The sequence below is a fragment of the Rhizophagus irregularis genome, chromosome 9 (genome assembly GCF_026210795.1).
Source record: "Rhizophagus irregularis chromosome 9, complete sequence".
Taxonomy (NCBI): Eukaryota; Fungi; Glomeromycota; class Glomeromycetes; order Glomerales; family Glomeraceae; genus Rhizophagus; species Rhizophagus irregularis.
In genome coordinates this window covers 2,772,068-2,788,508 of record NC_089437.1, presented here as the reverse complement: position 1 = coordinate 2,788,508, position 16,441 = coordinate 2,772,068, and the positions used below count along the sequence as shown (strand labels likewise).

At 25.2% G+C, this 16,441-nt stretch overlaps 2 protein-coding genes across 2 annotated transcripts; one reads left to right on the top strand and one right to left on the bottom strand.

Annotated features, from left to right (window-relative positions):
- Positions 1-599: 599 nt before the first annotated feature.
- OCT59_029654 (uncharacterized protein) lies at positions 600-3,819 on the bottom strand. The gene is made up of 9 exons (XM_066145368.1): positions 3,558-3,819; positions 3,278-3,445; positions 2,641-2,710; positions 2,370-2,488; positions 2,162-2,268; positions 2,001-2,066; positions 1,842-1,918; positions 1,364-1,753; positions 600-1,294 (listed from the first exon to the last, which is right to left on the bottom strand). Exons 1-9 carry the CDS (start codon positions 3,615-3,617, stop codon positions 1,167-1,169), a joined length of 1,185 nt encoding a protein of 394 aa, XP_065994804.1. The 5' UTR covers positions 3,618-3,819; the 3' UTR covers positions 600-1,166.
- A 6,756-nt stretch (positions 3,820-10,575) lies between these two features.
- OCT59_029653 (uncharacterized protein) lies at positions 10,576-13,649 on the top strand. The gene is made up of 2 exons (XM_066145366.1): positions 10,576-10,820; positions 11,144-13,649. Exon 2 carries the CDS (start codon positions 11,253-11,255, stop codon positions 12,810-12,812), a length of 1,560 nt encoding a protein of 519 aa, XP_065994803.1. The 5' UTR covers positions 10,576-10,820; positions 11,144-11,252; the 3' UTR covers positions 12,813-13,649.
- The last annotated feature ends 2,792 nt before the right edge of the window (positions 13,650-16,441 follow it).

The window sequence follows — 16,441 nt, the reverse complement described above, 5'->3', positions numbered from 1 at the left end:
ACTATTTTTTATCTTAATAAAGTATTAAAATGTGCTATAGGCAACAAAATTAAGTTACTTAAATTTATTGTATTAATTAATTTATAGTTAATTAAATTTTTACTTAAAATTTATTGTACTAATTAATTTATAATTAATCTAAATTAATTTTTTACTTAAATATATTATGTTAATTAATTATAATTAATTGAATTTTTAATAAAATTTATTGTGTTAATTAAATTAAAATTTCAGTTAAATCTTTATATAATCATATTATATAATTACATTTTATAAAATTCCTTCATATAATCTTTATAATATACTTTTATTATATTATAAAGAAGTTTTTTTTTTTAAAAAAAAAATAATACAAAAATTTCTATGAATCTTATAAATCTTTATTTTAAATATTTATTTGGGTTTTATTTTAAATATTATTGAATTTTGAAATCTTGTTTAAATATTTAAAATCTTATTTGAATCTTTAAAGTTTTGATTTGAATCTTTAAAAGTTTTGTTTGAATCTTATTTAAATCTTTAATGTTTTGTTTAAATCTTATTTTGAATCTTGTTTTCACCATTTTTAATCTTTCAACTTAAAAATTCTGAATAATTTTTTGTATAATATGAATATTTTTATTTTAATTCAAATTTATGCATTGTGGTTTTTTATTCTATATAATATTGAATAAAAAAAAAAAAGAAATAATAAAGGGGTTGAGCTAAACATTTACAATATAATCTAAAGAAAAAATATCGTCTATATGTATATTTTTTTTTTCTTTGGTTTTCATTAACTTCTAAGTTAGTAATACAATCAATCCTTTTCATTTTCGATGATCTGACACAAAGAAGAAATAAATCATTATTAAAAATATATGGAAGAATTAAGAAAAAGAAAAAGAAAAGAAAAAAAAATAATAATAATTTTTTATCTTGAAAAGTAAAAAGGGGAAGGAGAGAGGAGATAAGAAAAAAAAAAAGGAATAAGAAGTTTGATTAAATATCACGTTTTTAGGCTACCTCGCCCATCCATGCGCCCATGTTCATCATCACGAATTCTTTTTATTCCATGGTGCGCTTTATCATACCCTCTGTATATATTTAATAATTTATTTAAAAGGTCAATAGTTTTATTAAGAGTCTAATTAAAAAGATCATCCTCATCACGGAAACCATGGCGGCTATTGGGAGGGGAAATACCTTTGTCCTCGTGGCGCTACGGGTACTGTTTCATCCGCACCTCCATATCCACTTTCAAAGAATGCTGGATTAAAATGTGGTGCAGGAAATCCTGCAGGTCCGGTTGGTGCTAATTATAGTGAATTCATAGATGAAAATTTTTTCATTAAATAATTTATTTTAAATTTTTAATGCTCACCTCCGGTGAAACCACCTCCCATACTGAAATCTTCATTGTATCCTCCACGCATTACTCCTCGTCCACCCATCATTCCACGACGAGCAGGAACTTGTCCTCGCATACCCATCATTCCACCACGTGCTGTCATCATAGGATTCATTCCAAATGCAGATGCATCTCCTACACCACCGAAACCATTCATATAACCTCCACGGCCTGAAGCAAAAGCACCATATGGATTAAAGAAATTTCTTGGTTCGGGTGCTCCTCGGAAACCACCACGCGGATGATGAAATTCCATCCCACTTGGTCTCATAACTGCAGGACGTACAGGAAGATTCGTGGATGTTCGCTGACCTCCAGAAGCTTGCTGTTGCATTGCTTGACGAGCAGCTTTTGGTGGAGGTTCTTTTATTAAAAAATAAAATAAAAAGAATACATAAATTATTAATAAATAATAAAACAATTTTGATAAAAAGATACAATAATTTCATACCTTTCGGTACGGTTTTAAAAGGATTACCATTTGCTGAACTTGTAAAATTGACGAGACATTTTTTACCCGTGATTTCACTAATAAAATAAAAAATAAATGATTCAATGATGATCCATGATATAAAAAAATCAAGATTAACCAATGAAATTAATAACTAACACTGCCTCCATTCTCTCTTTAACCTTACTTGCCGACTCTGATGAAATAAATTCCATATAAGCAACTCTATCAAAATAAAATGTGAAATACAATCAGTATATTGTTAAACATTGATCATTATGTTTAATTAAAATCAATAACCGTTCATAAATAAAATTTACCCTCGTGATTTTCCGTTCACTTTATGTTCATAGAAGGTTACTTCTGTTACATCCGATCCTACACCAACATCACGAGCAACGTTCCTAAGATCCTCATCCGTAGTCCACTAAATTTAATAGAAAAAAGAAAAGTTAACAAATCATATCTTACACAAATAAAGGAGACCAAAAAAATTACTTTTATAAAAAAAAAAATCCTTTGATTTACCCAATTCAAATCACCAATATATAACGCGTTTGTGGCATTTGCTACTGGTTTACGATCTGGAAGTTGATGACTCATACCACTATTTGCAGAAGAAACTCGTGGCACAGCATTGTCATGACCTATATGATAAGCATTATTTAAACGAAAAACATATTTCTTTATCGTCTCTTTAAAAAAAAATTAAAAAAAAAAAAAATAGTGCATTCTTTTTTTTTCGTTCATCCCTTCATAATGTATAAAATGTTACATATATATGCACACTATATTTTACCTTCTAGAGTGGAATTTTGTGTATTTGATTTTGAATCGTCTTCGGATCCTTCCATTTTCACTTCAAAACCCTATTTTAAAAATCGACAATGAGGAATTGAGCAAATATCGTTCAAATGAATGACGAGATTAATTTGGAGACAGGAACAAAGAAAAAGGGAAAAAAAAAACAAGATCTTGTAAGTTCATTGAAACTTTTTTATTTTTTTTTTTTGATTCCGGGTTCAATTGGATTGATATACAATTTTTTTCTTTTTGATAGTTTTACTTTGTCATGATTTTTCTTTTCTCTTATATAAGATACAATCTTTTTCTTTTTTTTTTCCTCCTATGATTACAGATATTTTCAAATGATTTATAATGACAAAAAACTATCAAAATAAAATAATCTTGAACCGTAAAAGAAAAGTTTAATATTAAAACAATTAAGTGCAGACAAATGCAAACAGAATCGAAAACGTATAAATGCACAATTTGAAGAAATGAATAGAAAAAGAAAAAACATTGTAAAGATGCGAAGAAGTCTAACAAATTTCCACCCATCCTTTTTAATACATCACAGCGCAGTTCAGGTATACATATACAGCTACTTAAAATAGAAACATAGGAACCAGCTGCGCTGTGAAGTAATTACGAACCTTTTCACCTTCCCCGAAATCAGCAAACAAATCATCATCACCATCTTTGATTTCATGATCACCATGATGGTGGTCAGAAATAGAAACACTGTAATCTAAGTCGTTATCTCTTTTACGTTTAGCTGGTCGACTTTCATCATCTAAAATCTCGGCATACAAATCTATTTGCTTTTAGTTTTTTTATAAAGATCAAAAAAAAAAAAAGTTGAGACTCAAAACTTGGTTTGGTAAATCCTTTCGAGACTAAATCTAAAGGATAAAATAATCTTTCTTGACATACGGTATCTCCAATTCCTCCATCAAAGTTACTATCGTTGTATATATCAAACTCGTCAGCCATATTATAAGACAGAAAATATTATTAAAAAAGACTTATGTTTAAAATCCAGTTGGAAAAAAAAATTTACAAAATCCTAAATAATTAGCTGAAAAACGAAAAACCTAGAAATAAGTAATAACCAAATGTTACAGATGTTTGAAGTCTTTGTATGTATGAGCCGCAAGGGGATGGTTTTTTTAATGATGGGAAAAAGATGATTATGCCGATGCATTAAAGTGGCTGATTTATTGTTGATAAAGCTTTTTTCCCCACACATCCCTTTGTAAGTGGACTATAATTACTATAAATAGAATTTATAGTTTGGTGGTCCAAAATTTTACGTTTCATATAACTATAACTTGTCGGAACTCGTAAACAATATCAAATGAACGTCAATAATAATTATACGTGGCATTTTTATTCGACATTTTCTTACATTGTTAAGACTTTTAAAGCGCAATTATGAAAAAATGTTCTTTAATTGGTTGTAAAAATGGGCCGGATTTTCAATAAAATTTCTGTAACAATAAAATTTAATTTCGGACATTTCGAATTCGGTAAAGGATAATTTTAACTATATAAACATTAGATATGTGAGTTAAGAAACGATCGCCTTTCAAATCCTAAACACACCTAATTCTATGACTAGCCTAATCTATCATTTGTTTTCATTCTTTCGAATCTAAAGTAACTTTTGGAAAAAAACACGTGAGATAACCTGTCATCTAATAATTCATTCATTTATCTTATAATATTAAAATATATACGTTCAGACGTTCAGTATATCTTAAATTCTTAATATTACTAATTTATCTACCAATCAAGTAAGTATTTTTTACCAAACTGGTTAAAAATAAAATAATCTTTTAATACCAAATACCTTTTAAATAATAGTTATTGGGTAGGGGGGTTGAAATATCACCGAACTGCGAAGCAGTTCGGATGATATTTTAACCCCCCTACCTAATAACTGTAGACGTCCAAGATCATGTTCCATATGAAAAGCATAGTAAATGTGTGATAATAATCTATATGACGTAATGCGTCAAAATTAATACTAATTACTGTAACTTTTAATACTAAATATCTCATACCACCAAGTAATAAATACCTTCTAATACCAAGCATCTTCTAATACTAATTGTTTTCCATTGATCTTTTAAATCCATTTAAGATTTAATTGTTTTTTCCATTGATCTTTTAAATCCATTTAAGATTTAATTGTTTTTCATTGATCTTTTAAATCCATTTAAGATTTAATTGTTTTCCATTGATATTTTAAATCCATTTAAGATTTATCTTCCAAATCCATTTATCTTCTAGTTCCATTTATCCTTTATCTTCCTAACCTATGATTTACCTTACAAATTTATTTTATCTTCTAATCCATTTATCTTCTAATTCCACAAAGTTAACTCTTCTATTAAAGAAAAATTCTCTGATGAAATTTCTCAATCAAAAAAAATATCCCTCATTAAAGAAAAAACTTATCTTCTAATTCTATTTGATCTATATAGCTTTATTTTTAGTTAGTGTTTCTTGTTTATTTTATTGTAAACTCTTGTGTAAATATTAATAAAAATAAAAAGCGCTATGCCACGTTTGCCCTAATTCTACTTATCCTTAAATCCGTTTATATTCTAATTCACTCATCTGTATTAATTATCTTCTTCCATTTATTTATCTACACAGTGAAGATATAATGGAATCATCCGTTCCATTAGTAAAATTTGTTATATCGAGGGTAAATTATAGATTATGATAATCCGTTCCAGACCCCAATTTCGATATATCAAGACTTTACTTATGTTCCGTTATATCAAGGTTCCGGTATATCGAATTTTCACTGTGTACTTCCATTTATCTTCTTCCATTTATCTTCTAATTCCATTCATCATTTATCTTTATCTTTAATTCCACTTCCATTTATCCTCTTCCATTATCTTTTAATTCAATTTATCTTTTAATTCAATTTATCTTTTAATTCAATTTATCTTTTAATTCAATTTATCTTTTAATTCAATTTATCTTTTAATTCCATTTACCTTTTAATTTCATTTATCTTTTAATTTCATTTATCTTTTAATTCCATTTATCTTTTAATTCCATTTATCTTTCAATTCCATTTATCTTTTAATTCCTAATTCAATTTATCCTTAATTCCATTTATCTTTAATTTCGTTTATCCCCTAATTCAATTTACCCTTCTAATAAATACCAAGTCTTGAAATATTAAAATCGATCAAATTTCGGGTATATTTATAAAGTACCATCTTCTTCTAATACTATTCCTCTTTTTAATTCCATTCAACTTCCAATTTCCATTTACAGTATCTTTTGATTTTCTAATGGTTAATATAAAAATTACATACATGTGAAAAATGGAATAAATCACATTATCACAATATTTACAAGCAACTATTTCATAAAAACATTAAAAACATTTTTCAACAACATAATGATCAATCTTTTCGTGTTGCCATACATTCTCAATGACTTTTTTTTATTTTAAAAAGAAATAATTTACTTGTATAATAACACAAAGATATTATATATAATTAAATTATATTAGCGTAAAAAGAAAAATATATATATATATACATAAAATTTGATTAAACCTATTTACGTTACCAAATATAACAAAAGCACAGACCAAGTAGATTTTCTTGTTCAACGTTATTTCTCTTTCAAAATTTACCTAGATAGGATCTTTTTATGTAGTCACGTTGAAAAGGTCAGATGACTTTTATTCAGATCAAATAAAAAAAACCTGTTTTTCTATAAAAATTTTGGAACGCCATATCTTTTTGAAAAAAAAAAATATCTTTTTTCTGTATGTAAAAATAAAAATAAATCATTCTGAAACAAAAAATTCGGAATAAACATTTTTTTTAAAGAAATTTTTTTTGTGCATAAATTTTTACCAAGTTTGCCTATTATCCTACTTATTACTTACTTATTACACAAAGAAAATTGGGGGGATGATTTTTAAATTATTTATTATTATTAAGTAAACATCATCATTTTTGCCTCATTCGGCTCATTCGGCTCATTCGAAATATGAAATTTTGCAAATATATAAATAATAAGGTACTGAGTCGGTCATGATTTTATACCTGATGTTTGGACATCCAATTAATTAATTTAAATATGTATTTAATAGACATGTTTTACGTCAAACTTCGATAAAATATGTCATATGGTCAATTTTCAATTTATTTTGATTTCTTTATTAAATTATTATTATTATTTTTTTTTTGGTGATCGGAAAAAATAAGGAAAACAAAGGGATAAAGTAAAATAAGTGTGACGAGAAAAAAAAAAGAAAAGAAAAGAAAAGTAAAAGAAAAAAAAGATAACAACAATAATAAAAAATAATTAAATAAATAAATAATGATTACAAACAAGCTTTTAATTAGAAATATCAATTCTAATTGAATATATAATTCAATGAATAGATGGATACACTACATAATTTTAAGAGTAAAGTGATAAAATATGAATTATGACATAAAGATGACAACTTATTTTTTTTAATAAGTATTCATTAAAAAAAAATATGATATATATACTACGTAATTGATAAATTCTTTAACCCAAAAGTTTTTCCGGGGGACCTGAAATTAACCCCTCCCAAGATTTTATCCGTAATCAAATTTTTTAAAGTTGTTTATGAATGTACCTTTTTTGAAAAAATGTAATGATGATCCCTTGATTTTACATAAAAAAAAAAAATTTTTATTTTATTTCCATATATACAAATAAGTAAGTTAGAAAGCAGGGAAAAAAAGAAGGTTTTATGGTCATGTGATTTATAATTCAAAGGTAACACATAAACATCCACGTACCCCACATTTTTCAATTCCCAAGTATGGAATTTCAACTAATTTTCATCGTGAGAAAAAAAAAATATTTTTTTTATTATTATTTTAATTAGTTAAACTAATCTCCAATCTCCTTTATTTCGGAGAGTAAAAAAAAAAGTAATGAAACCAATTTAGAAACAAGGTTTTAAACAAATAATCCATAATTTGAAAAGAAGAAAAAAGAAGAAAAATAATAAATAAAATAAATAATAATGAACATAAAAAGAGTATTATAGTTGAATGATTCCTTTCATATTAATAATAATAATGGTTATGATTAACCGATAAATATTATTATTATTTTTTTTTTTTTAAAATAATAATGTGTAAAAAAAAAGAAGTAAAATAATGTTGGGAGGTTATTAGTTGTAAAGTTGTAAACAAATATGCGGAATCAACATATTTTCATATGATTCAAAAAAAAAAATAATTGATATTTTGGCCTGAATTATGATAAGATTGTTATCCATAATTGGATAATTCTTTATCAAATTATTATGTAAGCTAATGTAACAAATTTCACCGGGTCAATATCTATTTCGGTTATCATTGGGTTTCATCCACGTGGTAAAAATGTCTTTCGGATTTTTTGATGATTTTCACAAATAAAAGGGTCTTTTTTTAAATAATAACAATATAAATAAGATTCCTTTTTCTCGCAAAAAATTTCCGATTTGTCATCAAAATAATAATTATATAGGAAATTACAATAATTCGGGTCTAGATATTTTTTTTCTTAATTCACTTTTTAAGACTCTTCAAACTTACCTTTACGACCTTACCGATTATATATTTCAACATATGGGGAAAAAAGCGATTCCGTTAATCATTTAAAGTTAAAATAATTTTTTTTAAATAATTTAATTTTTATAAAATATTTAATATTTTCTTTAATGGATTTTCATCAGCTGATTTAAATTAAATTTTTAATTTTTTTTTTTTATAACGTTACAAAAATTCACTTGCCTTGGCAAATTTTTTGTAATCAACATAATCGACAAATTGTAAAACATTGCTGAAAACCCTTTACCCTTTTTTTGATAACAACTATTCTTATCATTGTTTACTTCGGTGGTTTACTTTACCCAATATTTTAAAAGATAAATAAAAATAAAATAAAATAAAATAAAAAAGTAAAAAGAAAATTTTGAAATTTACGCAGTAACAACAAATCAGAATACGATCTGCGGTAAATAAATATCCCGCAGTTTTGGTTGTAATCAAAGTTATTATTATTGTTATTTATTGTACCTTTTTTTTTTCATTGATAATGCAATTTTATCCTCATAACCAATCAAATTTTAACGATAAAAAATATTTTTTTTTTAAATTTTTTTTTGTTGTTATCTTTTTGATCAATAATATTTTATTAAAATATCAGAAATATAAAGTACAATCGCCACATGTATGTAAATTTTTTTTTTATAATTAAGTATGTACTGTACAATGGAACCAATAATGTGAAACATTGTGCTTTCATACTTTTTTTATTTATAAAAAAAAAAAAAATTTTTTTTTTTGACTTTTTACCCATAGCTGGGAAATTTACTTATGATTGGATGGATAAGGAAGAATGAAAATTTTTGAATAATGTAATTTTTTAGTATAGGCTTAGCTAATGCAAATGAATGAATGACTTTAGATAGTATAGTTAAATTAATAATAATTATAAATTACAGGGGGTCTAATTTTGAATTTTAATTTGACTTTTAATTAATGATAGACGTTAAAACTCTTAATTCTAAATTTAGGACTAAAATAAAATAATCTTGTTACAGATCTGGTTTAATTGAAATTCTTTAAAATTTGACCTTGCAAATATTTATCATTTCTACGAGAGAATTACGATACCGTCATCATACATTTTTTTTTTCCATTTAACCAAATTATCATCATTACCGCCACTTTTTGATATAGAACTTTTTTACAACTTTTACCCAGAATAAACATTTCGATCATTTTTTTACCAAAGTACATCCATTTGAGCATCAACTTACTTACTTACCCAAATGCCTTTCCTATCTCATCCTTTTTACCCCAGATTGTCATTAAGCATCAAAGAAACCAAGCCAATTTTCTTCTAAAATACAATTTATAAAAAAAAATGGTTTTTTTTTTTGACGCGTGATCATCCTTTTCCCTTTTAGTATTATTAATTTATAATATAACTTACTTTCTCATTCGTTTCAAGAAGAAAAATTCTAAAAGGTATATTTCATTGTTATTTTTATTTTTATTTTTTCTTATCCGGAGTTATCGAAATCATTTGATATACATTATTAAAATGAAATATTAATGGAATGATATTTCCGGAAAAGAAATTCTTTTAACCGCAAACTTAAAAATAATAAATAAAAAATGCGAAATTTTTCAAAAAATGCGGAGATGGCGAAAACCAAGAAAATTATGTCCATTTGAAGTTAATCTCCATAAAAAAATTTTTTTTTTTTTTTTAGCCAACCGAAAATTGACAAAAAGGAATGGTCTTTTTTTCTCATGTTTGTAATTGTTTTATAATATGCGGTGCGTAGGTATAAATAAAGGTTTATTCAAACCACAATAATTTCTTTTTTCCTTTTTTGATGATGATGATACGGTGAAATTTTCAAACTTTCAAACTTATTTCTCATGTAAAAAAGGTAATCAAATCTTTTTATCAATCCCATACAATTGTTTCTGATATATAAGATAATGGACCTTACAAGTTGTCCCCCAAATGTCAAAACCGTTTTTAAATCCTGTTATTATATATATATATATATGCGTTTTTTTTTTTATCATGTTTATCATGTACAATATATTATTTGAATGCTTTTTTTTTTTATATACATATATATATACTGATTATTTATTTATTTATTTATTTATTATTTATATATTGAAATTAATTGAAAAAAATTTTTTTTTTTTATTTATGCATGCTTTATTTTAAATTTTTTTTTTTTACTGATTTTATAGATATTGAAAATTTTTTTTATAACCGAAAGATTTTTTTTTATATTGTTTCAATATAATTTTTTTTATCCTTATCAACAAAAAAAATTCATTTATAAAAACCTTTTATTTTCGCTTCAATCCCACCAAAAAATTTTTTTTGAATTTTTTTTTTTTAAAAAAAAATATTCTTTTATTATCTTAAACAAAACAAGTTTGGTTTTGGTTTCCATTCAAAAAAAAAAGAAATTTATACGAAATTTATTAATCATCATTTTTTTAACGCGAAATATATTTGTAATATTTACATTTTTTACCTTAAAGTCGTTATAAAAAAAACAAAAATAAAAACATATTTCTCTTTGATTTTTTTTTTTAAAAAAAATATAATTTTATTAAATCAATAATTTGATTTTTTTTTCCAGTAAGTTTTTATATCATTTTATTTTTTTTTCCCCCTTTCTCATCTATAACTTATGAAGGTATTCGTCAAGTTATTATTTTTCTCCTTTTATTTAAAACCGTGTTCTTCACTCGTATATTATTAAGGTGAAACCTTAAAAAATTGTGGAATTTTCTAAACGCGTCTAACGTTTTCTCGTAAATTCGGTTTTTTATGTTCGTTTATCTAATATTATTAATATAATAATAACTTGACGTTTATCCTAATATCGTTAGTTTATTTAATATCATTTTTTTTTTTGATTGATATATAAAATAACTCACTTTTTCACTTTTTTTTTTCAGGGGATAAATTACTCCACACATATATATATTATAATTTTCTACTTTTTTCCCTTATCTCTTTTATACACATACACTCACATAAAAACACACATTTACATCATAATCAAAAATGCCTTACACACCTCCAACAACAAGTCCTGCTCTTTCCCCATCAACTCCTTGTAAAGGATGGCCTTTTTCAACGATATCGTCTATTGGTTCTAAAAAGAAGAATTTTGATTTGGACAAATTTGCTAATGATTTTGTGAAAGATATCGATCGTGATAATGCTATAAAGGAAGTCAAAGATATCCTCTCAACTTCTCCTCAACTTTCAACTTCTCCAAGACGTAAATCTGCTCCAGAATCATATTCAAGAAAACCTTCTTTAAAAGTTAACTTACCTACATTGCCATTACCCGAAATTCGTCCTTGCATATTAAGAAAGAAGAGTGGTGAGATTGTAAAACCCTCGCTTAAAAAGGGCCTTTCAAAATCCGAGCCTGTTACGCCCACTTTCCCAAAGTATGTACATTTCAATGCAGATCTGGAACAAATTAGGTTGTTCAATGAGGCACAAAGACCACAAGCTGTAAGTGCTGATGTCTCATCTGATGAGGAGTCTGACGATGATAATGTATTTGATGATAATATACTTGGTTATTCCGCTTCTGATGATGAAGATGATAACATTGAAGAACCTGAACTTATCATTTCTCTTCCAAATAGACCTGTTATAACTACTTTACATAGTTCAAAACCTGTATTCGTAGAATCAATCTATTTATCTCAAGATAAAAGAAAACTTCAAGGTCGAATTATGGTACAAAATATTGCTTTTCAAAAAACTGTTGATGTAAGGTACACTTTTGATTTTTGGTCTACCGTATCTGAAGTACGAGCAACTTTTGTTGAAGGTATAACTTCAAAGGATAATAAGAATAGTTTTGATGCTTTCATTTTCTCTATCGAGTTGATCGATAATTCAAGAAATCCTATTGATGGAAAGACAATGTATTTTGCCGTTCATTATAGTGTAGAAAATAATGATTTTTGGGATAATAATAATGGATCAAATTATCAAGTTAATTTTAAGAGGATAACACCACCTTCATCAACTATATTTTCTAATAATAAAAAAAGTAAAAATAATCAAAATACTTCATCCAATTCATCGAAATGGTCTATGGCATCCATGTCACGTCAATCAACTAAGAATTTGAATGAATCTCTTTGTCGTTCTCCACCAACATTGGAATCTTCACCTAAATTAAATATGGATGACGTAAGAAAGAGAGTGATGGGACGTTATGATATTGGTGTTTCATTGTCTGTCGCTCAAAATTCTAGATCATCAGCTCCAGTAACTCCAACAAATGATTATTCACGTACATTTCAATTTTTCGCTCCTCAAGTACAATATGGTAATTATAATAATAATTATAGTAACGAAGCTTTTCAAGCATTTTTTCCAAATAATTATGTTGATGGGATGCCAGGTACTTCTGATTTTCCCATTTCACATTCACAATTGAATAATTCGAATCCAATCGCGATTCCATCACCATCAAAACCTGACATCGGATCAAGTTCATATTATGATCTTGTAAATCAGTATTGTTTCTACTCAGGTTCACCTTATGCTACCAACTCCCCACTTACCGCTGGTTCTCCTCCAGTTTTGATTTAAACTGTATATGTGGGGATTAAAAGTTAAAATAAAAAAAAAATAAGGAGTGAAAGAATATACTTTTCCTTTTTAATCATTTAATTAATGAACAATTGATTTAATATCTTACTTCTAATTATCAAAAAATTTCAAATAATTAGTTATTATTAATCATATCACTATTTCTTTATCAAAAAAAAAAACCCCCCCCAAAAAAAACAAAAAAAAGAAGGAAAAAAGGAAAGATCCGATCTTAATTTTCATTTTTAAAAGAAAAGAGGATTGGTTAAGATCGTATAGTGTAGGTTCAATTAGTGAGAGAGTTTGATTAAGGTTAATCTTTAATTAAGATAATTAACAGAGTCGTCAGAGAAAAAGGAAAAAAAAAACATTCTTATAACATTCTTCCCGTGTAAATTCATTTTTTTTTTGCATTATCTTTATAGAGAAACCCATCTTTTCATCATACACTTTTTTCCACATTAGTCTACAAATTTTTTAAAAATCGAAGGACACTTGTAAATTTGTATCTAGAAAAAAAAATTTCTTTGGTTTTGTTTGAAATTTGTACGGCGTAAAAAAAAAAACGATTAAGTTTTTATTCTTTTTCTTTTATGGCTTTGGTTTTTTGATTATATATATCAAATTATTTTTTTTTTATTATATGTTCATTTTTTTTTATTCCGTGAAATTTATACAATTATTTCAATTATGATTTAGTTTTTTTCTTTTATTTATCTTTACTTGCTTAGCTTTTTTTTTTATCTATTAGCCTTATTTCACTTGTAAAAGATTCAGAATTTTTTTTTCAAAAAAAAAAAATAAGGGGATTTGGTGTTAGTGATGAAGTTTTTTTTTAAAAAAAAATTTAAAAGAGAAAAAAAAAATAAAGATATATATACATATATACCATATATACAGTACATATATTTTTTTTCCTTTGTACATCACGTTTCGCGTCATCATATATTAATAAGACGCGTTCGCGTAAAAAAAAGTAAAATTTATTTAATTAAATGTATTTATTAATATTGTAATTATAATTGATTTTGTAATTATAATTGATTAATAAAAAAAAAAAACCAACAATTTTTTTAACTTTGACAAATGTTTCAATGTTTTGGAAAGTTGATATTTCTTATTACTATTCTTGGTAAATAAATTATTGATAAATTAATTAATTTCTCTTAAAAAATTTCTCGCGTGATTTGGTTGATTCGTGTGACCATAATAGTGAATGAGTTTGAAGTAATACAACATCAATAATTAAATAATTTAGGTTTATCTTTTTTATCTTTTTTATCAAATTCTGTATAGAAAAGTAACTAAATATAATTTTTAGTTGTATTGAAAAAATATAAATATTTATTCGCATTCTTTGCATTTAATTTACCAAAAGCCAAAACTTTTTTAAACAAAAAAAAAAAAAGGAAAAAAAAACAAGTTTACAAACCAGATTATAATGTTGACACACAGGGTTTTTGAAAGGTGGTCGAAGAGTCGATAAAAATATTTTGTTCTTATGACTTCTAAAAAAAAAAAAAAAAATCAAAAAAATCAAATGATTTACAAAAAGTAATTACCGTGGAATTTTAATTTGGGATAATGGGATCATTTTTTTTTTTGATAAGCACATGCGTGAACCAAATTTGGATATGGGATTGTTCATACATATTTTAATATATACAGTATATATAATATAATATATACATATATATATATATATGTATATATATGTTACCAAATTTGACACATGTTATTTATCATTCGATTAAAAACATCATACGATCATATATATACTGTATATCCAATGGTTCAATGATTTTGATCACCTTTTTTTGGAGATTATGTGGGATGATTATTTTTTTTTTATTTTCGTAATGTTTTTTTTTTTATATTGTTATTTATCATGTAAGTATAAAACAACAAATCATGGATTTACCTTTCAAATATACAAAATATACACACATATATATATGAGTTATGAGAAATGTTTAAGTTTTTTTTTTTGTAATATGAAATGTTTAAGTTTTTTTTTTGTAACCAATGTAGTTATCAAATCATCTCGTAATATGAAATTATGAAAAACTGACGAATGTTTGTTCTTGTGATCTAAAACAAAAGAATTTTAAAAAATCATTGTGTTTCAACTTTTTTTTTTTTTTAGATTTTAGATTTTAGATTAGTTCAACGAATGAGATTTTTTTTTAAATTAGTATAACGAATGTACCTTTTTGTAGATCGAATCAAAATGTTACGTTTCAATGCTTTTAATCAAATGATATAATCAAAGTCTATAATCAATGCTATATATTCAATTCCTATACCTCATGATGAATATCTGGGAAATTGGTTCCTTTTTTGGCTTTTTTGGTGTAATGATATTTTGCATTAATTACATTATTATTATGCATACAACCAAACCAATCATAGCTCCTTTTTTTGGAAACGCGTATTTTTCTTATCGCGAAAAAAAAAAATTTCGAAGAAAAAAAAAATTTTTACTATTATGATTTGCTATTATTACTAATTATTATTATTCCAATTTCAAAAAAGGTGTAATTAAAAAAAAAAAAGTTATAGTTTTCTTGTAGTTCTTATTTAGTTCTTTTTCTTGTTTGTATCCATGGTTAATCATGTAAATTATGGATTTTATGAATATTCTTTTTTTTCTTTTTTTATGAAACAAAACCTGTTATTTAACAGGGATAACAAGGAAAATATTATTGTTATTATCATAATTTACAAGAAAATTAATTACAAATTCGTTTCATTCTAAATACATTCTTAATATTACGGAATTTGTAATCTTAAATAAAAGTATTCGGAATTAAACGGATCTTACAAGGAAAAGAAAATTTTAAAATGGAAATATTCGGAGAAATGCTCGGAGGATCTATAAATGGATTTAACGAATGTTTTTTTTTTACATATTTGTAAAACAGGAAATACTTGAAGGAAGTACTCGGATAAAAAATTTCACGTTTTTTTGGGGGATATACTCGAAGGAAGTATTCGGATAAAAGTTCACGTTTTTTTGGGGGATATACTCGAAGGAAGTATAGGAAGTATTCGGATAAAAAGTTTCACGTTGTTATTTTATGGAATATACTCGAAGGAAGTATAGGAAGTATTCGGATAAAAAGTTTCAAGTTTGGAAAATACTTTAAGAAAGTATGTAAGTATTCGGATAAAAGTTTCACGTTGTTATTTTTTTGGAAAATATTCGAAGGAAGTATAGGAAGTATTCGGATAAAAAGTTTCACGTTGTTATTTTTTGGAAAATATTCGAAGGAAGTATAGGAAGTATTCGGATGAAAAGTTTCACGTTGTTTTTTTTTGGAAAATATTCGAAGGAAGTATAGGAAGTACTCGGATAAAAAGTTTCACGTTGTTTTTTTTTGGAAAATATTCGAAGGAAGTATAGGAAGTACTCGGATAAAAAGTTTCATGTTGTTTCTTTTTTTTATATAGTATTTAAAATATATAGATGATTTGATCTATATAAGCTTGTAATTTTTAAATCTCTTTTTTTTTCTTTTGTTTTTTTCTGAAAAAAAAAGAACTTTTAAAACGGGAAAAATACTTGAAGTACTTGGATAAAACTTCACGTTGTTTTTTCTTTTATATAATATGTATATGTCATATTT

Bases quoted from the DNA above. Each gene is read 5' to 3' on its own strand.
- OCT59_029654 (XM_066145368.1), bottom strand. From the start codon at position 3,617: ATGGCTGACGAGTTTGATATATACAACGATAGTAACTTTGATGGAGGA. The intron at 2,067-2,161 runs GTAAATTTTATT...TTATTTTGATAG, and splicing joins GTGAACGGAAAATCACGAGG to AGTTGCTTATATGGAATTTA. The intron at 1,295-1,363 runs GTGAGCATTAAA...CACTATAATTAG, and splicing joins GGGAGGTGGTTTCACCGGAG to CACCAACCGGACCTGCAGGA.
- OCT59_029653 (XM_066145366.1), top strand. From the start codon at position 11,253: ATGCCTTACACACCTCCAACAACAAGTCCTGCTCTTTCCCCATCAACT.